The sequence below is a fragment of the Cinclus cinclus genome, chromosome 4, assembly GCF_963662255.1.
Source record: "Cinclus cinclus chromosome 4, bCinCin1.1, whole genome shotgun sequence".
Lineage (NCBI taxonomy): Eukaryota > Metazoa > Chordata > Aves > Passeriformes > Cinclidae > Cinclus > Cinclus cinclus.
The window spans coordinates 40,806,102-40,833,497 of NC_085049.1; the positions used below are offsets into that span (position 1 = coordinate 40,806,102).

The following is a 27,396-nucleotide window of genomic DNA, read 5'->3' on the forward strand; positions in this document are numbered from 1 at the left end:
TCAGTGGCCTTCACCACTGCCTCCGGATTGTACCCAGTCATAGATGACCAAGGGAATGCTCACTAGGGAAAACAATACCCCCAGTGCCAAGAAAAGAGAAGCCTGAAACAAAAAAAAGGAGAGAAGATTAATGAATAAAAAGAAAAGACAATTAATTCAAGTACATTAACTTCTCTTAAGGAGATGTACAAGGTGATGTGACAAAGTTAACAGCCAAAATGAGATAGCACTTCTGGTAAAGACAAGACCCACAGATAATGAAACAGATTAGCGTCATTAATAATTACTTGCTGAACACAAAACTAATTTTTTTTTCTCCTTTCAATTCACTTCTTAAACACTGATCATCCCTAAAGAGGATTAAGTGAGTCTGTTTTTAGGACTGATCAGTTCTGCTCTTTCCAAAGCCTCACAGTAATCAGTATATTCTTCCCATCGTATGCGTGTTCATCAAAGTTCAGCCCTTTTGTCATGGGATCTGTGGATGCAGCCAAAGTGAAAAAATGTTTTCTACCTGTCTGCTCAAAGAAGAGGTCTGACGGTACAATGCTTCCAGTGCATGACCTGTTAGACTGGGAATACACAGGAGTGTTGCATTTTTTCAGCTGCAGCACTCTCTGGGGCTCACAGGAAATCTTTCCAAGGTCCATTCCTATCTGCTCATGCATGCCAAATGGCTAACATAACAGCTGAGCTGGCTGCTTCATGTGGAACCACCCTAAGTTTGACTCAGGTCCATTAAAGAGGAATACTGCAAATGGAGCACTTTGCATGCTTTCTGGATCAACACACAGAAGCAGAGAGAGCTTGCTGTGCTGAAAGGCTTGTTGGAGTGGGCTGGAGGGCTTCTTGCAGCCTACTGATGGCTGCTGCTGCTTGCCAGCCAGGGAAGTACCTCATCCCACAGAGAAGGGTCTCCCCAAAACACAAGATGCATGGCATGGCCCCTTCACCAGGGGACTCCCAGGGTAAGCAAAGGAGAAGGGAGAGCACAAGTGCCAGCTCACTGAAGCACAGAGGGAATGTAATGTAAAGGAGCTCACACATATGTTCAGATTAGGTCTGCTTTGCACCTAGCACATTAAAGAGAATGATGAGATGGTAAGTGTTGAATTGATGGGAATAGAATGCATACCCAAATCCTCTGAGTTAACTTTGATCCATCCTGTTGTGTAATTTTTAAATACAACGATGAAGGAAGAATGAAAATCAGCATATTGGCAGAAGTGACCCCTGCAAAATTCAAACGAGTGAGTTTTGTTAACTGTCAGCAACAGCTAGTTATTATGTTGCTGATTAGCAACTGTTTTTTTATTAGTAGTACAAAACCAGGATACTCTACCTACAACTCCAAAAATATCCTTCATGGATGGGATAAAAATGACTAACAGGTTGATGATAACCAAAAGAACAAAAGTAACCAAAACATGACGGCATAAGTCAAATTTTGTTTTTCTGGCCATCTCGAATAATGATGAACGCACCTGTAGGGGGGGAGAGAGAGAGAAAGAGAGAGAGGAGGTTTTCTGTCAAGAATAGTCTATGAGCCAATTCAAAGCTTCCCATGTATATTTTAACTGGTTCTTCATGCAACAAGTGCTGCATAGACCTGTCAGAAATTTTGGGTTGCCTGAAGTAATGTCCTTTGAAATACTCCTTAGTTTATTATTTCAGAACTGTAGGTACATGTGCATGCGCAATAGGATATTCCTCTCTTTTTAACATGCCTTTTTGAATCCTTCTGCACTTAAAAAGGAACTTCATCTCTGAGCCTGCTCCAGTAAAGTGATGTGATGTAAAGAGGACCCTTCTCCCCCCTAGATTCAATTTAAAATAGGTTTAAGACCAAAAGTGATTGATTTATTTATTTACTGCATAGATAACTTCTCCATAAGTTAGTGGGAGTCTGGCAAGAGAAAAGACTAATCCAAGCTCAAGCTCTTTTTGTAGTCTCAGCCACCACTGGACTGTGGTTTGAAGGAATGTGCTGTGTACAACTGTTACCAAGTTCCAAACCATGCAGACCTTTTTACTTACAGTGAAAAACAGCACTGGCACAGTGAGTATCACAGCCATGATTACAGCCAAGCGCACGGTCAGGATGAGGATGTCATCTTTGCTCTGGTATTTGTGAAGCAGATCTGACTGCACATTCTCTATGGGAAAGACAGTAAGGTAAGTGTTCTCGCAAAAAGGCAATTACTTCACAAAAATCATTGCTTAACAACAGCCTTCTTGAACAACAAGTGATTTATCTGTAAACAAAAGAATATGGAATGAAACATCCTTGAGTTAAAACAGTGCTTTGAACAAATCCCAATGATCCCATTATTCCAGATTAATCCTTTGGAGCCTGATTTCGGAATGAATCTTAATTCATGACAGCACATGCCTAAGTCTAAGGTAATTTTCACTGTAGAAAAGACAACAGTGAGACATACATGAAAGCTTGCTTACATATATACATATATACAAAAATAGGTAGTGAAATCAGCTATTTTTAATTGGTTCTGTGGACTTTTTTAAGTTTAAAATTATATAAAAATAAACACATGCACTGCAATGGCTGAACTTAATATAAACTCCAAGGTCTTGAGCTAAATTAGTCTAAACAGCAAATAAACTTCCAGCAAAAAGCAGTGCCCCTGTTCTGAACGGAGAGCAAAACCTATCTTGGGTCAGCTCTCAGCAGGACGCTATGACATTTGCACTCAAATCCTTCAGCAGCTCCTCTGAGGGCTGCCAGCAGAGCCTGCAGCTCAGCTCCACACTGGCCAGCAGCCCCAGCAGCCAAGACAAATCACAGGGGGTGCTTAACGGGGAGGTGCTGGCAATATTTTAATACAACCTCCTGCCAAAATGTTTCCTTGAAGCAGTGATAAATAGTGCAGAGAAGCTCTGCGTGTACAAACCAGCAGGAAAACCAAGTTGCTGAGAGACATACGTGTTTGCTATGTAATTTTTAAATATCCAAGAGCAATAATCTAAAGGGGTGGCTATTAAGCATGCCATCAAACACACTTGCATCCCCTTTTTACACCCATGTTTTGTTTCTGCCTGCTATCTTAGAAAGGTGGTGGTAAAACCTAACAGCTCTTAAAGAAAACCCAGTGGCCATGTCTAATTTACCATCTTTGGCACTTGGTAAAACCTCATGTATTCCTGGAGGCAGAGGGATCTGTCCTGTGCCAAAATGCCTACACTCCCCCCAGGGTGCCCTTCTGGGTAGAGACCACAGGTCAACACCACCTAGGCAGTGCCTGAATCCCCAGCAGGAGAAAGAAGACGCTCTCCCACCTCCCTGGAGATCAGGAGTGGGGCTTTCAAGCCTGGCACATGCACAGCTTCTGCAACACAGAGCTTACTCTGCTCCTGCAAGCACAGACTGCAACTTCTGTACCGCTCACGGGCTGCAGCCAGGTAGGAAGTGAAGGGCAAGGCTTACAGTTGAAGGTCTGTTTTCCTTTCAGCTAGATACACCACAGAGCCCAACCACACTGTGACCTTTTAGGGGAAGAAAAACACCTCTTTTCTGTAATTCTGCAATGTAAATATAGTCATCACTGCAACACTTTTGAGAACACAGCAAACAGACAAGTACTATTGGTGTAAAGAAGAAATGGTCACAATAAAAATACTGTTCTTAGCCAGGTAAGGGTAGAGAAGAGGGTTAGAACACTGTAAGTGAACATATGTAAGTGAACATATGAACAATTTTGGTGTCAAGGGGAAGAAGGAATGAATTTTATGGAGGAATTCTATATTCCCTCAGTGTCTTTTTTGCAGCCTGTCACTGCACTGACACTGCAGAAGCCCCTGCAGAGCTCTCCACAGCTTCCACCTGTGGGCTCTGAGTGCTGGAGAGCAGGGATGCCTAATGTGGGGAGAGGCACACAAGACACCCCAGGGATTCCTCCGCCATTCCCCCTCAGGAGGGCCAGAAGGACGCAGCCCCTACCTCCTCCATGGACTCCAGACCCTCGTCCTTGAGGGATGTGGGAGATTCCCAGAGAGGAGCGCCACAGATCTGCCTCCTCAGATCCCTGGGGCAATCACATCAGAATCTCCTCCCTGCCAAAGCGAAGGGGTCCATGCTGATTTACACCCACTTGCTCCCTGGGGCTGCTAATTTGATGCATCTCTACGAAAATGTGTTAGATGGGAGCAGCTGGATGAGAACGGCTGATGCTGTTGTCACTTGCAGCCTATTTGTGGGTTTATTGGGAAAATTAGAACAGATGACCTCAAGTTACTTCAACACATGTATACTCAAGGCCTCATAATCAGAATGAGAGTCTGAGAAAGCAAATATGAGATACGTACACCTTTGAAAAAAATGCTACATTTCATATTTACTTATTTTTTTCCCTTGCAATTGGTGGCTCACAAGGGACAGTATAATGAATGAGTAGGTTGTAACAAAAATGCCACTTGGAATAGGCTGATGAAGACTTGATGGGTGACTCTGAGTTAAAAGGCAAACATCAGCTTTGTCACCTGTCTTGTAACCCCTTAACAGTCCATGGAAAAAGACATTATTCTCGTGATACTGGAACATGAGAGTTTCATGGACAACATTCCTGGGAGTTCCAAGGCAACATTCATATTTTATCCTACTTTACTTAACAATTGTGCCTTCAGGGCATACATATTGTATCCCTTAGCGATACAACATAATTTGTTTGTCAACTGAATTGATATGCATAGAAAAAGACAGGGTAGGAGTCTCACACACTGAGATAATGATCCTTTGGTGACTGAGTTGGGACAATGCTCAAAGCTTCCCCACCTTCACTACCAGTTTGTTTAACCAAGACCTAAAGAGGTCAGCTCTAGGGACACAGGGAAAACATTTGGTCTGTTGTCTCTATGATGAAAGTGTTACTAAGAAAGTGAAAAAGCTGTGATGGCTGATTTGTTACTCATTTCCTAGGACCTGCTCTCAAATCTGTCTCAATTTTTGCAAATATGCATACTTCAGCCATTACCAATGCACACATCATTCAGGTGAGGACCTCAGAACAAAATCTTAGTGGGGCCGAACTAATCCCCAATTATGTAAAACAAATCTCTCCCTCATATTTTGAAAATGCCTTTTGCAAATAATACTTTTATTTGTGCTTTTCATCCAGAGGGGAAAAGGAGGAAAGGATTTATACCTTCAATATGAGAACTTTAAGGAAAATTATTTGGAAGAGTATTTTAATATAAGTGATGGGACTTCCCAGCTGGGATACACTATTGATTTTACATGTATCCTCTTTCTACTCTGATCAGTAAAGAACCGTATACTTACCGTAGAAAGTCAAATAGCCAAATATGGCAGTCATAAAGTACATCAGAAACATGGCAAAAAATGAGATATTTGAAACCAACTGCATTTTTTTCTGTGAACGGCTGGAGAAAGAACAAGAAAAGAACACATAAGAATGGTTGGGCTGGATTTTTCCACAGCTGTTTCAAAATGTATTAGGTGTTTGCATAAGCATAGTAATTCTGGGGAGACTTATAAAGGCATTTTCATTTAAAACAGAAACTCACTGACAGCTGCACAAGGAAGAAAAGGATTGGGGAAAAGGACCCTAATTGGGGCTTAAGTGAAAAAATAGTGGCTGTGACCTGTGGGTCTGCTCCATGTCTGTACCTGCTTACACAATGAAACCGTGTGGAGAGAGGATGACCTTGAAACACTTTGGTAATTAAATTAAATGGTCAAAATGAAGGAGGCATAAAATTACTTAGAGAGAAAAAAACCCCAAGAATAACTGGAGAGAAATATTTGTGTCCCCATGGATAGAAAATACTGGATTTATGCTGACCTGTAAAATAGGTTGTGTAAACATTCAATCTTTATATATTTATTCTGAAATATTCACACTCTAGTACTTAAACTTGGACTTTTAAACCCACACAAGGATGCCCTAATAGGTACATGGAAACCTGCTCAAGTCACTTGAAATTTAAAGCACCCAGAAAGTGTCTGAGGGCTGAGGGCATTCATGGGTCTGACTGACCCTGACCTCTCCCCTGGGGCTTCCCCATGGCCCAGGACCCCACTGTAGCTGCCCAGGGCTGTCAGCAGTGTCACAGCAGGGCCCACACAGCCCATACCAGCTGGGGGTGTCAGTGACAGCAGTACCAACAAAGGTCTTTTAATATCAGTAAGGCTGAAAGCACTTTAATTTTCCTGGTACTGCAGCAGATTTTTAGTTGCACTAATGCTGTGGAACAAATGCTGTTAGCAGAACACATGCCTCTCCTAACAAAATATCAACCTCCAGAACTTGGCTCTCCCCAGGCTGCTGTGTACTTCCAGGGAAAACTCCCAAGTATTGCATTATTCTCCACCTCCCTGGCCCCTGCCCCAGGGGCACAGCACGCCTGGGAAGCCTGATTTCCTAGCTGACACTTGTTGAGTGTTACTAAAGCACACCTCTGAGTGGCACGAATGATTCAGAGCACCTCTGTGCTAACATTTTCCATGTAAAACGGTTCAAAACAACACACTATAAAAAAATAAAAAGAAAGGCTTACTCTTTAAGTTCACTGTAAATCGGGAGGACTGACGGGTGGCACACAAACGCAAAAGCAATGGTAGGCAAAGCATACACGGTCTGTTCAGAGAGAATTTCAGAAAATAAGTTAAGAGGAAGCAATTTCCCCAGTGGTGTGAAGAAATGTTCCATGTTCAACTACCTCGGCTCCCAACTCACTGGACTCTTCAACTGAACATTGAGAGCCTTTCTGAGAAGGCAGAAGACCTGTCAATTAGCATGTGTTTAATGAAATGTGGAAAACAGCGTGCTTTCAGCAGGAGACAAAGTCTGCGTTGGTGGTGTGAGTGCAGCACTGACTGCGCTCACGGAGCACAGAGCTGCATGCCACACTGCTGCTGGCTTTGCCCATTGGGATGGGTTTGCCTGCCCAGCTACTGCCAGCATTGCTAGCACAGTGTCACGCGTAAAAGGGACGTATGGTGTGTCACCGCTACGCTACCCTGCCTTGGCATGGAGAGGGGTGCGCACCCATGGTGCTAAGGCTGAAGTCCTGAAGAGGAAGCCCGTATCCAGACTGTAAGAAAAGAGAACAGGAATGCAGAATTTACAAATAAATGGATATTTCAAAGTACCAGACTGAATCCCTTAATTTCCCAGGCCAACAAAAGGACTAGGAGGGCTGTGGAGGAAGCATGCTTTTTTTTGGGGAAAGAGAAAGACCATTATGTAACCAGAAAATGCAGGAGGCCTCCAAGTGGGACCTCAGCCACTTCTCCCTTCTGAAACTCAAGCGAGTTTCAGTCCTCAGCCAAACTTCAAAAATGGCATTGGTGCTCAGGCACTTCCATTATCCTGAGGGAACAGGGATGAGCAGAGGTCGCAGGCAATTATAGGTCCTCCTCTAAGGACAACATAAGTCCATTCTACATGCAGCTCTGTCCTGCCCTCTGAGATCTGCTTGTGCTGGTCACAGGCATCCCCTTCCCACACAAGACATCCTAGGGTGCACCCCAGGCCTGACAGATTCAGTAAATGCCCTGGTTGCTCTCCAGAGGTCCTTCCTTGCCCAGGCCTTTGCCACCTTTCCCTCACTCAGAGCACAGTGCTGCTGTGGTGGCTCCATCTGTAGGGATATTCAGAAGTTGCCTGGACACAGTGCTGGGTGGCCCTGCCTCAACACAGGGGTTCAACTAGGTGACCTCCGGACCTCTGCCAACTTCGGATATCCTTCTGTTCTGTTAAACTGTCCTGTCTCTCCTCTCACAAACTGAAGATGCTAAAATGACTGGCAAATTGTTGGCCCTGAGGGAAAACCTCTGGAGTTCAGCTTCAGTGTGCCTAATTCAGATGGACCAATCCTTCTGAGGTGCCTCCATTGGCTCTGAGACAAATGCTGACACTCACTGCAGAAGACTGGCCTTCGATGCTTTCTGAAATATACCTACACCTAAGCGGCCATGGCACAAGTTAACTAATTCTTGGTCCATCATGGTCTGGGGTGATGGGTACCCCCAACCAAAGAGAAGTTCTTAGTTTGGTTTCTTCAACTGAAGCTTGCAGGTTAAATTTTAAAAAAATACAATTTTTGCACACCTCTGCTATAAATGTTCATTCCCTCTGAATGTGATTAAGGCCCTAAGGATGACGCCCTGGTGGATAAGGTGCTGTTTCACTGGGAGCACTGCATCCCAGCACAGCTGACAGGAGCCATCCTCCTGCTCCCACAGTAACAGACAACTGCCCTCTTACATTCTCTTAGACCAACTTTTTCTGCAGCTGTGTTGTGATGGAGGGAAGAATCCATCTGAAAGGCAACCAAATTTTTGCTGGATTATCTTTCAACCATATTCTTTTCACAATCCAGTTCACTGCATGGCTACAGAAACATGTGCCCTGTTACAAAGAAGTGGTTTGTGTACAGAAGGACAGAGATTATGGGCTTTGGATGCAGGTGTGGCCTTCTCAGCTTCTACTGAGCAACAGCCCAAAGAGAGAGTTGCAGCACGGATCGTAAGCAGCAGTGGAAAGGAAAAATCCCCCAAAGAAAGCAGTTATTGTCCAGTGGTAGACTGGGCTCACAGCCTTAACATATCTACTACCAGGGCAGGACAAGACTGCAAGGAGGCACATTCACCACGGCACCTCTGTAAGACTGGGCAAGGAGACCCGTTGTGCATTTACCACTGGATCACACATGGAACCATGGACAATCAGGCCCTTTGTGGTGCTGATCAGAATAAGAACACTGGGTGTAGGTGCATATATTATGTGAATTAAAAATAAGTATTATAAAAAGAAACATACCTTGGAATTAAAGATAACATACTTTGGCTTACACGTATGTTCTGAGCTATTTGATAGGATAGATAATGTTGCATTTAGCCCTTGTCCATCACAGGGAATCTGAAACTTCTTGTAAATAACCTAGAATAAGAGCAGAAGATAGCTAATTGCTAAAATAATAATAAAAAACAAAATAAAATTAAAATATCAGTGTAATTGTGGGCATCCTGGTCAGTATCAGCAAGAGAGTGGGCAGCAGGACTAGGGAAGTGATCATTTCTCTGTACTCAGCACTGATGAGGCCACACCTCAAGTGCTGTGTCCAGTTCTGGGCCCCTGACTACAAGAAGGACATTGAGGTGCTGGAGCATATCCAGAGAAGGGCAACAGAGCTGGTAGAGGGCCTAGAGTGAGTCATAAGAGGAGCTGCTGAGGAAGCTGGAGATGCTTAGCCTGGAGAAAAAGAGGCTGAGCAGGGACCTTATCACTCTCTATAACTTCCTGATAGGAGACTGTAGCCAGATGGAGCTCAGCCTCTTCTTCCAGGTAACAAGTGACAGGACTAGAGGAAATGACTTTAAGTTGCACCAGGGGGCCTTCAAATTGGACATGAGGAAATTTTTTTCATAGAAATGTTTGTAAAGCATTGGAAAGACTGCCCAGGGAATTGGTGGAGTCACTATCCCTAGAAGTGCTCAAAAAACACACAAGTGGATGTTTAACTTGAGGATGTAGTTTAATGGTGAACAAGGTGCTGGGCTGGTAGTTGGACTTGATGGTCTTAAAGGTCTATTCCAGCCTTAACAATTCTATGATTTTAAATGACTCATCCAACAAAGAAAGTGAGCTGAACTTACCACTACCAGGAAAAATACCATGCAGCTTAATGAAAATCCACTGGTATAGCCAAGGTATCCTGAAAGAAATTAAGAGGAAGTCTCATACAGAATAATTTTATTAGTCTTATCTTGGTTTTTACTGCTTTTTGCTTCTTCATGAGAAGTTCAAGTGTATTAAACATTTAATATGTATTAATATGTCTGGGCAAGACAAAAGCATATCCTGCTGGTGTGGGAATCTCCCAGAGTCTTTCAAGTCTTCTAGCTTTTGGGCAAGCCTAAGCCTTGCTCTGAACTGCTGTGACTTTCTCAGGGTCACCTTTACCACAGTTTAAATAACTTTACTTTTAAAAGAGGCTATGATAATTGAAAAAAACCTGAAACTGTGCAATTACAATTTGAATGTGACCGAGGCTCCGTGAGTCATGTCAGCTGAATTTGGGTTTTTGTCACAAAAGGAAGATCCCAAATGGACTTTGGTGCCAAATGTTGTCACCAGCATGGTTTTAAAAAAATCCACCATGTACCTGGCATCTCAGTAGGTATGGATTCAAACACATCTGAAAATGCAATTCTTTGTACATTTCTTAGTTCAAAGTCCAATACTTCCAATAAACCTCATGAGTAAAAATGTTGATGCTGATAGAAAAGTAACATTTTTTGCAATCTCACCATTTGTTTTTATGGATCACACATAAAACTAAATTATCTTACGAAATGAAGACCCTCTTAACTATAATTTTTAAAATCGATTTCCACAATTGTATGGATAAAGCTGGTTTATACTGAGCTCAATCACTGTGATAATTTAGGCCTACTTGTTTCAAAATGCTCAGGACACAGATTATTTCTGGATCAGGGAGGCTCCTTAGATAACAATGAGAGCATACTTTCCTTATTATAGTTGAATTGTCAGTTTAGCCATGAGTGGCATGATGTCTGGGTTCCTTTTTTGGTACTCATGATGGCATTTTCATCTTACCTAAGTTCTTCAGGAGACATAAAGGGAGGATTATACAGAATGTCACTGCGACAACAAGAATCCGCCCATCCACGTACCATTCCCTGTATAAAACATTAAAAAATACATAGCATGAACACATCTCAAACATTTTCTGGTTTTCCTTACTCAGTCACCCTCTTTCACTGCTATACTTAGGGAACTATCTTTGGTCTTCTTACCCTACAAGCTCCTCCAAAAGGAGAGAAGGGACCACATCTTGGCTTTGTAGACTCATCAAGTATCTGTGGCACTGCTCTGGCTCAGGTAGGGCAGATTTCCACAGTCACTACCATTAGCCTACCATGGAGGCAGAACCACCATCTCTGTAACCTGACACAAGCCACCCTGCCAGGATGACAAAAGATTGTGCAGAGGGCCAGAGCACACAGTGGGGCTGGGGACCAAACCACCCAGGCATGTGACTGGAGCAGCAAACCAGGCTCCAGGAGGCTGGCATATACCAGCTAGCCCAAGTCTGCATCTCCTCTACCCAAGTGCTGTGCATCCTACTGTAAAGAAAGAAAGAAAGAGGAGAAGGGGCAGTGTTAGTGGTGATCTGTATGACCTATTTCCATTGCTTGGTCCAGTATAGTAGGAAAGCCTGAAGAATGGAATCTCTACCGTCTTCTCCTACACTAGAGCGCACCATATGATCCAGTGCAAGGGGTATTTACTACTATAAAAAAATGACACCCCTCTGCTAAAGTAGCTGGTAAATGCCAAAGAGTGATAAAGGGCAAAACTTTTAGTATTGTATTCTGCAGTTGTCATATGCTAGTATCAAAGAATTTCACTCTGTGAACATTGTTTCAGGGGCAAACTCATGTAAGAGGCTGAAAATCCAGGGAAACACATAGTATCTTTAACTTGCATTGTTTCATATATTTCAAGTGCTGCCTAACACTGTAAAATACCAGATTCTATGATAAGAGTATATATTTCTTCATGAAAAGCTGGTGTGCAAATAGGGCAACTAAAGCCTTCATTTCCTATCCATCTTCTCCTTCCCAAATTTGTCTTGTCTTTTATTAACCCCCTGAGACATTCCTGTGAAAATCTACTTTGATAAACCTAAAGGGTATCAATACTGCATAGCTTTTGTAAACATATGCTCAAACTTTACTATACGATGTTAAATTCTACAGTCTAAGTACCAGAACTAATTCAACTTACAAAAAAGTTTCTTCTTTTCCCATTAGAAACTTTATGGCAGAAGGTAGCTCATTTTTGACTATGAAGAGATAGCTCAACATTGCTGGAAGAAGAAGAAGAAGAAGATAATTTTAGAAAATGGGTAAAACAATTTGTGGAATAAGTACCAAGAAGCATCCTTAACCTTTTCCCACATCAGTGTCTGATGATAGAAGACCCCCTAAACTATGACTGACTGTAAATTACTTATCACTCAGCAATGCAGTAAGTTTAAAGAGCTGCATGCAAAATGATAACCACAACAATGCTGAGGAACATGAAGATCCCTGGATGTCATGGAGAGAAGGAACCTGATTTGTTTGTAGCTGTAAAATTATTGTGAAATTCCTGGGCTTTGTTTTTCAATACTCCTTATTTCCTTTACCTCCAACATTCTGAAGAGATGTAGATCCAAAGACAATCATTTTTCCTGGGGTACCAAAGACCTGCTCACCAAGCTTTTCATACACCATGCAGCCTGCATGAGAGGAAGAGAAAGGTAACAAACACCCTACTGAAAGCTGTTGAGTCGAAGCACTTATGATTCCTTTCCAGCCAAGCACCAATCTATGCAGCCAAACCTGCCCTTTGCAAGTAAATAGGGAACTCTCTTGTAATTTCTAGGGCTGAAAATTATATAGGAATGTTTTCTTGACTTCTATAAATGTTATTGTTGACTACCAGTCACTTCTGAAATGGAAGCTCTTAATGAGAGTATTACACCCATTTAATGAGTCTGTCTATAGCCCAAGTGACATGTAAAGTTTATCCTCATCCCACCATATTAAGTTTTGCACCTGCAATGAGAGTAATGTAGGAAAGCTCCTCTCTAGAAAAAGCCCGGCATAGGAGGACCCACAAGTCAACCCTGGCAGCCTGGACACACACTACTGCCAATCTGCAGTTCTGCTTGCCTTGACTGAATGATCAAATGAGGACAGCCACTGGTTTAGAGGATCATTTATGGCTTCTAATGACAAAGCCTTAACTTGTGAATTCTCAGTGTTGTATGTTTTTGGTAAAGCAGGCAAAGGTGTAAAATATAACTAAAATTTATTTTCAAATATCTGTCAAGCTTGTGAAATTCCTCCATTAATTGGTGTGTATTTATAGTAAATGGCTTTTTTTACTCGGCTGTGATGTAGGCTGATAAAAAGACTGGGCATTGTGAAGATGGTGAGATACACAGGAACAGAAAGAAAAACATTTCAGATGTTATGCTGGGCAGATGATTTTTAAAATGTATCTCATTATCTGGTTTTCTCTATATCACTTTACTGCTGACATTTCTGCTTTGAAGTTCATGTAAAAAGTAAGTTTGAGTTTAAATGTACCAGCAACATAGAAAACAGGACTTAGATTTTGGGAAGTAATGAGGCACAAATGTATCGGCATTGAGGAACCTGTACCTAGTTTAAATAGGCAGTTGCTGACATCATTTGTGCTGTAACAGTAGTCATGTGTATCCAAATTGCATATTTAAATATTACAGCATTCTTGTGCACAGATTATTTTTTAAAATATGGCTTTAGACATTGTTAACAAGGAAAGTGGCTCTTGGACTTCAGAACACATTGTCATTTGACATAATAATGCAGGCAACTTCTAATTTCTATATTTAGATAGTATATCTGTGTTACAGTTATTCTTCTCTCTGTGAAGGAACCTCTATTTTATTCTAAGAAAACTCACCACAAAGATTATCAGGAGTTTCACACTAACCACTGAGGACAAACTATTTCCAGGTAAGCTTCACTATAGGCAAAGATTCATTATATTTCATTTCCAATTTGATTTGTAATGCAAAGAAACTATATGAGCTGTTCCTTCTAGCTCATTAAAGATAACATTTCTGGGCAGCAGAATTCATTCTTTGTCATAAGTTTTTCTCTTTACAGTGATGCTGTTCTCCATTGCCATGCCATAAATTCTTCAAATTCTTGTTAATTTTAGGCTTCTGACCCAAAGTGTGTCAGGCCTTCCTATCACATCAGCAAAGTGATAGAAACTCCATTTTACACATCTTACACAAAGCACCTGGCCTCATTTAAACACTTGTCACCTCTTAATTTTTACATTCTACTGAATGGTATAACATCTTAAATTACCTGTTTCCTTTGAACACACCAACAGGAGATGTATTGAATAAATAGACAGCAGCGTGACTGAAACCAAAAGCAGCCTAAAAAGAATGGAAGATAAAGTTACCATATGAGATGAGGTCTGACATTGCAGTATTTCATGTCAGGTCATGTTCCTATTGATTATGAGATAATGTTTTATTCTTCTGACAATGCAAAAAGCCCTAAAACACACGTGATTCACATCCTGCTTGAAGTTCCACAATGGCGGTAGGAAATTCTGCAAGTAGAGGGATACAACCAAATAAAACTTAGCAGAGCTGCAGAGCACAGCCTCTTAGTGAGTCACACCTCTCCATATTGAAAAAAACAAGAATAACATTATATCAGACAGGAATGAAGATTTATCAGAGCAACTACAAGCCAGATATGTCACTCAAATTCCATTTTACAGCTATTTTTTTTCTGGAAGCAGAGCCAAAAAAAGGAGAGTCCTGTATTTAAGGACTTCCATACCAAATGAAAGCATCTCTTCACAGGACATGTTTCATATGCTATCAAAGGGGTGCCCAAATAGCTTTTTATGTGTGTCACAGTGCCAAGGAGGAGGAAGATGTGGGGAATTAAGGCTTGATTGGCTTCTCTTGGGAATAAAGGCTGTAACCAAAGGTTTGTATTTTGTCCAGGTAGGGATTCATGTTCCCTCACTGATGTCAGTGCTGGTCTGACACGATCCATAATTTAACTTCACACAGAAGAATCGCAGGAAGTAATGACCAAACTGTTTGTGTAGCAAACTTGGAGGCACAAATGATAATTAGTCAGTGCTGGGGGCCAAGTGCATAAAAGCACATTTTCTCATTGCTCAATGTCTTTAATTCAAGCACCATGTGTGCCTTCCTCTCCAACACTCTGACACACAAAGACCTGATGATGTTTTCATGATGTGTGCAAAGAGCATTCAGACAATCTGTTGGCAATTCCTCCCTTTATTATGACAACTACCCTCCGGACACCAAGAAAAACAAGGCTAAAATTCAAGAGAAAACAAACTGCTGCCATAGATAGGCAGTGACACATCTTTTTCATAGGAATACATAGAAAGAACAGAATGAGAAGCCTCCTTCCCCCCACTTTTTTATTAGACTGGAAATACTTTAGTGCCAAATAATGACCGACTAGTTTCTTGGGACCAGAGGAGCAGGGAGAAACATAAAGAGGTAATAGGAGGAACTGTCCTTTTGCCAGCAAAGAATGATGGTTGACAATAACAACACACTCTTTGTACAGCCCTAAGGGTGTTTCTCCTTGAGATGGTGGAGAAGGGAAGGAAAACTGTACTGGCTGAGGTCACTCTGGTCCATCTTTTATGGATTTGCTAAGCCGTGCTGCTGCCTGTGTTCCCTGCCGAGCCGTTCCTCCCCGTCTGCCTACAGACACAGTGCTCAGCCCCAGTGCTCAGCTGCTGGGGCTGACTCACTCCCAGCCCCAAATGGCTACAACTTTGCACGCCAGCATCCAGACTGTCTTAATATTAAAAGCTTCTGTTTTTCAGGCACTGAGCTCATGGAGCCTTTGCACTGGTAAAAATAACACTCCCAAGCAGCCAGGTATTTATCTGATCTCCTGTCCTTAGCTCCCCAGAGGGTTCCTACAGACACTTGGCATTTTCATTAGCACTGTATGAAAAACTTGTTTGTCTTAGGACTGTGGTATGGACAGGAATATTCGTGCCAGAATCACCCTTTGGAAAGGAATGAAAACATCCATGCCACTTGCTCTGCACAAATTCAAAACAGAAGCAGGGGAGCTTGGGCTACTCTCCCAAAAGCACTCCTCTACTTCTTATTTTGTCTGCTTTCAAAGAAGTGCTGGTAGCTACAGAAGCCAACAGCAGATGCAAAAGTTACCTTCCCCCAAAAGAATAAACAGTTTAGGCCAGGGGACTGATACAATGTTGGGAAGAACAAAGTGCTTCTGTGATGCCACTGCTGTCTTCTCCCAGATGCCACATTCACCAGGTAAACTGAAACCTGTGCTGTCCCTCCCCTCTGTGAAGTCCCAGGCTTTGGGGCCAGATCTGTGAGGCTTATGCAGTCACAAGAATTATTTCACTGAGTAGTTCTGAACCCTCAAAAGGTCGAGAGGATAGAAGAGCACAGGGTTTGCTCTCGTATAGCCTTCCTGCGGGCTGGTCTACCAGCCTGCCCTAAAACACTGCAGGAGTTACACTGCTGCTTCCTGACCCCTTCCAGACACACCCAGCAGACAGGGCTGCAGTGGGAAACTTCACCTGTGGTCTCATACTATTCCCCATCTAACAAGCCCTTCTGTCTCAACAAGGTTTTTTCAGATCATGTGCAGTGCTGGGTTAAATGCAGATAGAAAACACCTTGTGCTTGGCCAGCCCACATTTCTCTGCAACATGATCCATCACTTTGGTCTTGGCTCTCCAGGATGAAACCTGCAACAACTGCTCGTGCCATCCCCAGGCAGTCCAGTTAATCTCTAACTTCCCAAACTTAATGTGATATCTTTCTAAAGCAAGGTTTGCTCTCCTTCTGCATACTGGAAATGATGCTTTCTTTTGGTCTGGGCTGTAGTTATGAATAACAGTGGGTTACTGATTGATTGATATCAATATTGACTGGTATCAATAACTATAATAAGTTCCTCTGAGTTCCTACCCTCAGTAATTTTGCGTAGAATGTATAATGCTTTTTTATGGCACTGTCAAGCAAGCAAGATGTGTCAATCTCATGTTTATTTTGCACATCTTACACTTAGGATATTTGATCTGAATTGATTCAGAGGTTCATGGCAGTGCACACTTCACAATGCAGGAGCCCAAAAGTTGTGAGATTGGAAATCAGGCTGAGTCTGCTTTGTTAGTGCTGAAAACGCTCCCTTAATTTTTCTGCATCTGCAGAATTTTCAGGGATGGTGCATGTCAATACTGGATAAAGAAACCTAGAACATTTCCAGAACTGTGCTACTCAAAAGCAGTGCATTTAAGATCTTTCTCATGTGCAAAAAGTAGTGAAAGTATTGTCAGGACTCGAATCACCTGCAACACAGAGATTATCTACCTGTGACCATGACTGCAGAACTATACATTTATGGGGAAAATTAACAGAATTACAGTGTAAGAAAAAAATCTATCACTAAGGGTTGAGGTTTAATGCTGAGATTATGGCATGAGAGCAGAACATTTAAAGCAGTTCAACTTTCAAGACTAACTACAGACACCACATTAGGATCCTGCATCTCCAAGCTTCCAAGAGGGAAGCTCTACTACCCTGCTCAGTTAGGTCCTCCTAACCTACTTCCTTTGAATTCATCTGGCTGCTTTATCTCAACGCCAACAGATCTAAAGGTATCATGAAGCTAACAAAAACTATTATCCACTTTTAAATATGCAGTTAATTTTATAGAGAGCAATGCTGTAATTTACAGAATGAGACATCCACATTCATGTTTAGCAGGTTTTTGTACAATGCATTGGTACAGATCTACACACTCGCTACTCAGGTTGAACTCAGCCACCAACACACCTTGCTAGAAGTTCCTCTGGTGTTCACATCACCTGTCTGATCTACATCACCTAAAAGAAACTGCATTTTTACATCCTTTGGAACAAACATATGCCACTTAACTCTCATAAAAATTGCTGAAAGAATGAGAAGATGGGATTATAAAAACCTAAAGCAGTAAGGAGAAATTGAGGATGCTCCTTTGCTGAGAGCCTATTATCATAGAAGAGGTAACTTCTTTTTCTCTCCTTACAGTGATGCCTTTTCAGGACTACCTAAAAACAGGCCTAAGGCATCAACAGCAGTTATTGCAACCATCAATTTGTACTCTCAGAGATGGAGCATGGGTGGAATATTACATACAGGTTAAAGTACTAGGTAAAAAAAAGCAGCAAAAATAAAATACCTTGTCACTCTGATAACAAAAGATGTAAATTACAGCCCAGCCTAGCTTAGTGACAACACAACAATGAGATGTTTTACTCTCTTAAAGTAAATGCACTAACTCCTTTGATTGCTCCTAGATTTTACCAACCACAGCAAACTGTAAGCTAGCAGCATGAATCTAGCTATCCTGGCACAAAACTCCAGAGCAGATGGCTATATGTACCACTTTGGCCATCTACTCTGCTTTATACAGGGTTCAAATTGTGTATTTCCCAAAATTCCAAGAAATGACAAAAGTTCTATATTTTAGATTTGACATTCGAGAGATGACATGTCTTTAAAGCAATCTGTAAACTCAACAACTATGTTGAATAGTTCTCAAATATTGTAAATTATTGTATTTCTTCCCTCAATGAACATTTATCATTGAAATCTGCACACAATTCCCAACTGATTTCTTAACGATCACTTTTCAAAATGAAACATCTCATACTGAGATCCAGAATAACACTTAGTCATTCAATGGCACTGTTTCATTTCTAAATTTTAAATTCTCCTTTATAAAAAGCCTCTTTTTTTTTTCCCTAGAGTTAGGTAGTCTACCTCAATTCTTTTCTACACTAAAATCTTGGCTGTGTTTATGTTCGCTTTCAAGGACTCTCACTGAAGAAACTGTAGGAGTGAGATGAAAACATTATATGTAACATATAAAGGAATATAAATATTCTTGTTTTAAAAAGAGTGTTTATTACAGCATGCTTTGAAGAAAGCTCTGGAGATCCTGTGACACAAGTGAAAACTAGGTACTAACCCACTGTAACTATTACTACTGAATATTTCTGATGTCTATGTAGTTGCAGAGCACAGGAAAACTCCCTGTCTACATCTGTGGCAAATAACATGGACTTAATTTTCTCTAGCACTACAAGTAGTGGCTTTTTCCACAAAAAAAAAAAAAAAACTGACTGAAAAAGATGTCTGAAACTTGTAGCTAATATTTTCAGGCTTGAACGCTGTACTTGATTATACATGGACTACATATCCCTCCACTTGCTGGCAGTGTATGCATTCTTTAAACACAGTGACATTCCATGGAGATCAGCTACTCACCACATGAATACTTACAGAAAAAGGAGAATTCCTGTGTTGGCCAAAGCAAAAGCAAGACCCAAAATCCCACTGCCCATAATGGCATTGCTAAGGTTGAAGACGGACATTCCCAGTGAAGTAGTTCCTGGGATCTGGAGAAATAGACAGACGTGTCAGCAACAGCTTGGAACAGAGCAGGGAAATGCACCTCTGCTTCAAACAGAAGCAGAAGTTTTGTGTTGTATCAGACATAAATAACTACTGCTATGGAAACGACTTAATAAAAAGTGTTTGAAAGAAGAGAAAGCGTCGCTGAACTCTGTCACAGCTACGCTGCCCGATAGATTTTGTAAACTGACCGAAATGGTACAGCCAACACACAGCTCATATTGCACTTTCAGTTTGAAACCCCATCTTCCACTACACCTGAGAAACATCCTGGATGTGTAATTTATATATGGTAAAGCCAAAATAAACCACCACAACTTCCTGCCCAACATATGCCAGAGGGATTCCCTTGCCTCCCAATATTCTTGGGGGTTTTGTTTTGGGGTTTCATTTAAGCGCTGATCCCAGGCAGTTCCTGCTGGAAACTGAATTCAGTTGTAGCTGTGTGTGCCCAGCACTTTTGAAGACAATGTCTAAAAAGGCCTTTCATATACACAACATGCAGTTCATCTTGACAGGGAACAGAACAGTGAGAGAGACTTACATATTCATCACATTTCTTCTTCTCAAGGTGGCTGTTTGTGAGACTTCTTCTGCTTTCTCGATCCGAAATAAACTTGCTGAAAGAAGTCAGAGGATTTATTTCCAGCAAGTTCTTAGAAAATATGAACACATTCATTCCACAAGCTGCATGTGACTAAAAAATACACAATGTATAAAAACTGTATGTGAAAAGTGGTCAAACTCATAACTGTTCAATGAGCCAGATTACGCCTCACTGAGGAAGCGTACACTGGGCATCAACAAAGGTAACATCAGCACAAGATCAGAATAAATGCACATATATACAAAATATATGTATATACAAAATGGTCTTTTAGGCTATTTAGGAATGAAGCAGAATAAATTTTGTGGATGGAAAAATAATTTGTTTGCACAGAAGCTAAGAGGAGATACTTCTCCAGGGCGCTGCAGAGGCATATGTGATGCCCCTGCTCCCAGCCCCTGTATGTAGGGTGAGCATAACTAACACCACTGTACAAGCCAAGCAGCCATTCTCTGTAGCTGAGGGGGTTGCACTTTCCCTCGTTATCAGGCTCTGAAGGTCCTGTGAAGCAAGTACAACAAAAAACCAAACAGATTTCTTCTTCTTCCCCTCCCTATCGACCTCAAGACTCCTGGGCACCAGCTCAATTACTTCCTGCCTTGCCAGGCTGGAAGGCCCCAGGCACACAGCCCATGAGGCAGTGGTGACCACCCCTCCAGAGAAGAGGAAAGCATAACAGCATCCTAGGCACCAACTATAAAATCAAGCAGTTTCAAGTCCTAAGTGGAGAACTTGGGACTGCAGCTGCCACTGGCCAGAGGAAACCTCCTGTCCTCCGCATCCTCCAAGGATTATGGGAGCATTTTATAATCTTTTACATGACTTTTGAGTTGAGATTATGACTGAATACTGATAAAACAAACCATAGATTAAGATCTGACCCCATCTGCTGAGGATCCAGGTGACTAGAAATTGTAAGTCAAATTGTACTATAAATTCTGTATTATGCTACTTACAGATTATACTGCTTTGATTCTGATTGTTTAAATCCTGTGCCATTTTGATCATAAATTCTGTGCTATGCTAATCATAACACCCTGATAAAAAATAAATCTTTAATTGTAACTATGAATTACTGCCATCAACATTCTGCCAAGGATCCCTAAAAGATTTCACCTGTCCCCTCACTGTGAGGTGGCATTGCAAAACCCTACATTGCCACTAAAACCTTAAGTTGCCACACAGGGTTAGTATGGCTGGAGTTAAGAGGAGAAAGATGTGACACACACGCCAGTGCTGGCTGGACAATCTTGAACCAGGCAACTTGCTCCACTGGTACACTGTGCTGGGCTACTGGGTCTTCATGTAAGTGTCTTTCAAAATTCAATGCTGAATGCATCATACTGCAAAATTAACACTTTTGTGCAGGGAAACACAGAATAAACAGCTTTTATTTCTCTTTACCCTTTATTTGTTCTTTGTCCTTGATGTATCCACATTTAGGAACTTGCTGTCCCCCTGTGGCAGTGTTGGCATCCTTGAGATTTACAACACTTTGGATTTGGATGAGCTGTTATTTTCTCACAGATCTTCTCTTCAGCAAACATTTTAGTTTGTATAAAGCATTCTTTCAGCTCTTCATCTTTTGAAGGTTTATGCACAATTAAGTCCCTGGCCTCTTTGCTAATCCACAGATGGTTCTTAGTCTGCACTGACTAATGCCTCAGCCATTGTACACGTCACATACCTAACCAGGGGCTGTCACCAAGTGTCAGAGCCCATTTTAGCTGTAGCTACATTAAGCTGGCTCTTCTTAAATTGAAACAGACAAACAACACCAAACACAAAGATCAGCACTACTGGTCCTCTCCCACAGTAGGAAACATCTACTGGCCAGGGATGTATAGTTCAAACTGTGACTCAAGACTTTGCATCATCCCAGTACATCCAGCAGTATTCGTGTTGTTAATAAATCCATGAACTTGTAAAGACAGAACTAGAGCAAATTTCCCTATTGCCCCAGCTGTGTTCTAATTACTAGTGATATATATGCCAGCATAGCTTCTAAGACTATACCAAAATCATGCAGCTACAATGCAGCTGTGACTTGGCTTCCACAGCTGATACACCCGGCCTTGTGTCTTCAGCATTTTGTTTTTATGCAGGCATAGATGGCAAAATGTAAGTAGAATTTTAGCTGCGTTTTCTTTTGCAATTTTGACTCCTGCCCATTGGTCTGCTTTGATTTCTTTTATATCAAGAAAAAAGAACTATAGGCTTGTCCTGTATATTTTAAATACTAACTTCAGCAATTAATTTGCTGCAAAATATAGACATGATATCAGATTTACCAGTCCTAACACAGTTGGAATAGGTGGCTGAACCTCCCCCACCGTTTTATGAAGTGAAAAGCAACCACTTCTAAGACAGACTGATTCGAAATTAGCTTTCCAAAGCTCACCTTGTAGGTATTTCATCCTCATGGAATAAAATCTCAACCTGATTCAGAGCATGTGCTTTTTCTCTTTCATGTCTGTTTAAAGCCCATCTCTTGAACACAGGCAGCAGAGTGTGAATGATTTGAAAAAGACATTCCAGCTCTCTCTCGAAACACCCTGCAGGCAATTTGTACAGGCAGGAGCACAGAGAAAAGTTTTGTCTCTTTTGGATTTGTAACTGCTGCTGGGAACATCTGTGGACTTTGCCTTCTTCTGTCATTTATGGAGATCATGTGTCATTTTAGATTTTGTCAAGAGTTATGATAGAAGTCACTAGTCTGCTCCCCCCAGTTCTGCTCATCCCCCTGCAGCCAGTTCCCCCTTAATAATTAAAAAAAATAACAAATTTGTAGATGCTATTATTACTGCCTTCTGGTATTAAAATTCCATGAAAATGATTGTTAAAAATGAATAGACGATAAAGACAATACCTGAGTAACATTACGTGAATATAAAAGTGACCACAGGACTCTCTATCAGAATACTTCTGACAGAATAAACAGCTTCTGCATAGCATGGCAAACAAACATGTTATTTCCTTCTGGATGGGACTTTGAGAGAACTAGTCTGATTTGATAAATTGATCCAAAGTCCTTTCTTCTGAGTTAGTTCCAGAATACAAATGCAGTGGGTTTGCTGCCCAGCTAGGCTCCTCATCCACCCTGCGTTTCCCATGCCACACTGCACTTTTCTCCATTTATGCAGTGTGATGTGTACAGGAGGGCAAAGCCAGACACGGGAATGCGGGTACTGGATCCCAAACCATCAGGTACCTAGCACTGAGGGCAGATATCTTATGGGGGACTTCCCAGTCCCTGCCTCCCAGCCCCAGGACAGCTTGCCCAGACAGCTTAGCAGCGATGCAGTACAGGGGGATGTGGGTTCTGCCTGTGCTACATTTGCTGTTGCAGGCAAGTTAACCTGCAAATCCAGAGGAGAGGTCTGCCTTGGGACAATGCTTGGTGCAGCCATACCATACGACAGACAAGTTTTCCATACATGGAAAAAATATTACTGATCTTAAATGAAATAAAATTTTAAAGAAGTAGCATGAAAGGTAATCCAATGAATTCAGCAAAAACAAATTTTATCAAGATATTGCTTTTTATAAACATTTTATTATTATTATTATTTTGGGTGGGTTTTTTTCTCCTAAAGCATATGAAAGGAAACGTATGTTGGAATACTGGAATTTCTAGTTAAACTGTGCCATGCATCTGCTCTGCTCATTAGATGTGCTTAGAAAACAAGCCATTCATTGTCACAGAATGTTGTATTTTTGACCTTTATGAATATGACACAATTTGAGTGAAACGCCTGTTTATGCTGGCCTCTCCCAGCCCTCCCAAGGATCAGAGGCCACTGTGAGAGGTGCTGTGGCAATGCACTGTAGAACTGTCTGTGCCATCAAAGCCTTGAGACTCCCTGACAAGCATGAAATCCATTTGCACTGTTTGTTGTCTTCATTTCAAATGCTCTACCCAACTTATGAAAGACATAACCTGTTTTTATATATTTCTGCTTTCCTTTTTTGTTCCTGGTATCACAGCTGAATATGAACAAACTATACAAAACTTTTCAGATACATTAATGAAATATCCTGGCCAAGATATAATGAGCTCATCCTTGTGATGCATGAAGCCTCACAGCTGGCCTGGAAAGAATATCTTAATCTAATTATTTTCCTGGTTTGATTTAGTGCAAAGTAGAAACTTAGCCTTATTGATAAAGTGGTTTAAAAAGATGATGTTTAACTACGGTTTCCAAATTTAATTTATTTAAGGACTTCAATGAGAAATGTTTGATTAAGGTGATATCCCTAAGCTAACTGCTTTGGCTAAGCAGTTAGCCAAAAACCATTTAGCCATCTCAAATGCATTTAAACATAATAAAATTAAAATGGTATTTTACAATGCCTTAATCATTTGTTAGGGAAGCTAGTTTTGCCAAGATGGCAGAACTTTATCCTTAGGCAGCTTCCTAAACTGCATGCCAACTTGAGCAGTGGCAAAGATTTCCAGGGCAGGCATGAACAAGAAATGCAGAGGAAACCTGGATCTGACTTAAGCTATGAAACTTGGACCAGATCTTAGCACACCTCCTAACAACTTTGTTAACTGAACAAGGGATTCTGATAACTTACTAGCAGCTATAAACCAGGACAGGCATTCAGACATCAGGTTCCTGAGAGGATTGTCACAGTTATAGTTAAGGATCAAGTTATCTAAATACCAATTTACAATTATGTGCAGAGATGACAAAGTTTTATAGCCAGGAGACATAGTTAAAAGTCACAAAATGCATGTCTGGGTTTCATGCAAATCTCTGAATTGACATTTTCAGAAGACATTCTCATTCAATATCTGCATACAAAGAAAAACCCCTCTTAGCACAGCATCTTCAAATCAGCACCCCTCCCTACATATAACTATATATTAGGCCCAGAAAAGGCTGGAAAGTGAAAGGAACATACAGGATTCTTTCCCAAGATCAAGAAATATTTGGACTTTACAGACAGATTTGGAATCAGCTTGTGCCTGGTGTACTATCTCCAAAAGACCCTTAAAAAGTTGCTCTACATCGAAAAGCTACGTCCTGAGAGGAAAAAAATTAAAATTAAATACAGAGAGCAAAATCAAACAAGTTGAAACAACAGAAAGGTTAAGTTAGTTGAAAATTACAGATCTAATCTAAAGCTCAAGTGAAATCAACTGAAAAAGTCCCACTGATTTTGATGGACCTGGGCATTTTACAAGGCCTCACATCATGTGCCAGGCAGCACAAAGTGTGTTTTTCCCTATGCCTGTTAACCTCTTACTCCATGGAAAAAAGTTGTTTGCCAAAATAGTTGTAGAAAGGGACTAAACACATCCTTTCAGGATGCGTTCAGCACGGGTGCAGAGCAGGATATGCCCGCCTGCTCGTCACACGTGATGGCGGGGAGGCGCTTGCCCAGGGCAGTGGTTGTGGGTGACTCAGTGACAGCTCAGCCCCAGGACATGCTGGCAGGGCTGCACTGGTGCACATGTGCTGCTGTGCTGGGAGCTGTGGTCAGCGTGAACTGCCTTGAAACTCTTGGTTTGGACATGGAGGGGAACATGAACAAACTGGGATATACAAGGCAAAATAGTAATGCATGTGACACAATAACTGTCCCATGAGTGCCCGGGCATGGGGCTAAGAGAACCATAGTAGGCTATATCCTATAGCCAAATGATAGCTCCTCCTGCAGAGGAAGCAAACTCTCCAGACAGGAACAGAAAATTGTGGAATATGTTAATCTGCCCTAAAAGTCAGAAGAGCAATCAGAAATTCTGCCTCTGAGTTTCTGACCCTCTTTCTTCACTCCACTTTTCTTCTTCCTTTTGCAGGCAGTCTGGGTCCAACCCAGATCTTGCCATGCTTACTATGCCCTAACTCCACAAAGCACATTGTGACCACAGAGGACCAGGCACATACAGCACGCTCCTTCCCCACCCTCCATAAACATTCACTGACAATGAAGCGCCAGCAGGGTTTTTCCCCATAACAGTTACTGATGGCATCAGCCAAAGTGCTGGGGAGGCACAGCCAGCCCGGTGTAGCCACTCCTTGTCTCAAGGATATAAATCCTCAACAGGCTCCAGGGAGTGCATTTACAACTGTCAGCCCCTAAGCTCCTCTCCTTAGAACATGAACCAGCAGGAAAGCAAGCAGGTTCATACTGGAACTCTTTTGTTTTGGCAAAGTTGGAGGGATTTTTGCCTTTCTCTAGCCTTTTTTTTTTTTTTAACAGAAGTGGTTTGTGTTTAGTTTTGGCACTTTCCATCAAAGCAGTTGCATCAGAAAATTCCTGACCAGCTCTAATCTTCATCAGCGCAGCTGCGCTGCGGTCACAGCACAACCCCAGCACAACCCGCCCTGCTGGTGACGGCCCCAGGACTTCCCTAGGGGCTGGTGGCGGGGACAGGCTGCCACTCTGCTGCCCCCCCGCCACCAGCTCGGGTGCCCTGCTCTGTCCCACGGTATGGCTGGCTTGTTTTGCTAACTGAATGGTGTGGGCAACGCTGGGTGCTTATTCCCACAAATGTCACCAAGATCCTTGTCCACCCCCGCAGTCGCGAGTCCCAAAACTCACTCTAACCTCACCTGGGAAAAAAACAGCTCTGAATTTTGTTTTAACACTAGACAGTGAGATTCTCATGTAGCTGGAGAGGATGCTGCCAACAGGAAGACAAGGCAACAGAAAAACATTTTAAAGATCATAAAATAGGTGGAGGCAGCCCCGCAGAAGGGAGCAGAATGATGTGCTGGCACAGGCTTCCCGGCAGGGCTGGATCCCTATGCAGGCACTGACTAGCCCTGTGCTCCACCTTGGTTTGCAATATTTGAACAGGAAGTTTGATCAAAACAGCTCACAAAATACAAACAGGGTCTGTCAGCAGGTCTTTGCTGTAAACTGGACGGCTCAGCACCTGTTGGAGGCTGGCAGGAAGGGCTGGAGAACTGCTCTCTGGTGGAAAAGGCAGCTCTTCAGAAATGTCTGTAAGCTTATAGGAAAAGCCAACAGCCTAATAATTGTATCGATAATAATTGTAACTAATAATTTTCACCAATATTGATGCATTTTATAAACTTGATCTGAGTTAGGTGTAAGATTCTTTTACCATCTTCTTGCCACCTCTGCCCCAAGAGAGCAAACCGCTGCCCAGTTTATCTTGCCAAATTGCAAATACAGACAGGAACTACATTTGCTGCCAACCACACCAGCTGTAACTCCCCAGAAGCTTGGATACATGGAGGTGACCAGACAAGTTAAAACTGTTATATGAGAGATCAAAAGTCAAGTAACAGACTTCCCCAAAATTATGCCATATTGTTATCACTTCTTCACTGTGTGCAAGCAGACATCTAAAAATTTTCTCTTATTGCTGCATTATATGTTTGTGAATTTTATTAGACTAATTTGAAATATTCAAAATTATGAATAAATTGGTACTCTATTTGCTTTATCTGCTATTGCAGCCTATGCCCAACAGATGTTACGTATGAAATTCAAATTACATCTTCAAATGGAGCATGACTTGGTAATGAATAATTCAAGACATATACTGAAAATTAGAATTCTGTTTTTAAACAACGTGTTTCTTAGCAGAGGCAACGTCAGTGGAAAAGTACTCACCTATTTATCTGGCCATTTTCCACCTCTGTGAAATCATTTGAATCATTGCTGATGTTATCATCTTCAGGGACAGTCATATTCTGCAATTCAGTCAGTTCTAATCCAGCTTTGAAATGCAT

The 27,396-nt window shown here is 41.7% G+C and overlaps 1 protein-coding gene across 1 annotated transcript; it reads right to left on the minus strand.

The window, feature by feature from the left end:
• Positions 1 to 27,396, minus strand: SLC38A1 (solute carrier family 38 member 1). The gene is made up of 15 exons (XM_062491157.1): positions 27,278 to 27,396; positions 19,616 to 19,691; positions 18,940 to 19,055; positions 13,922 to 13,995; positions 12,199 to 12,291; positions 11,796 to 11,877; positions 10,602 to 10,684; positions 9,638 to 9,696; positions 8,802 to 8,921; positions 6,535 to 6,614; positions 5,297 to 5,397; positions 2,038 to 2,156; positions 1,343 to 1,484; positions 1,136 to 1,233; positions 1 to 102 (listed from the first exon to the last, which is right to left on the minus strand). Exons 1-15 carry the CDS (start codon positions 27,394 to 27,396, stop codon positions 1 to 3), a joined length of 1,464 nt encoding a protein of 487 aa, XP_062347141.1.

Excerpts from the sequence above, each read along its gene's own strand:
- SLC38A1 (XM_062491157.1), bottom strand. The coding sequence starts at position 27,396 with ATGCATTTCAAAGCTGGATTAGAACTGACTGAATTGCAGAATATGACT. Across the intron at positions 11,878-12,198 it reads ATCTCTTCAGAATGTTGGAG|CAATGTTGAGCTATCTCTTC; the intron begins GTAAAGGAAATA and ends TTCTTCTTCCAG. Across the intron at positions 103-1,135 it reads AGTTAACTCAGAGGATTTGG|GCTTCTCTTTTCTTGGCACT; the intron begins GTATGCATTCTA and ends TTTTTGTTTCAG.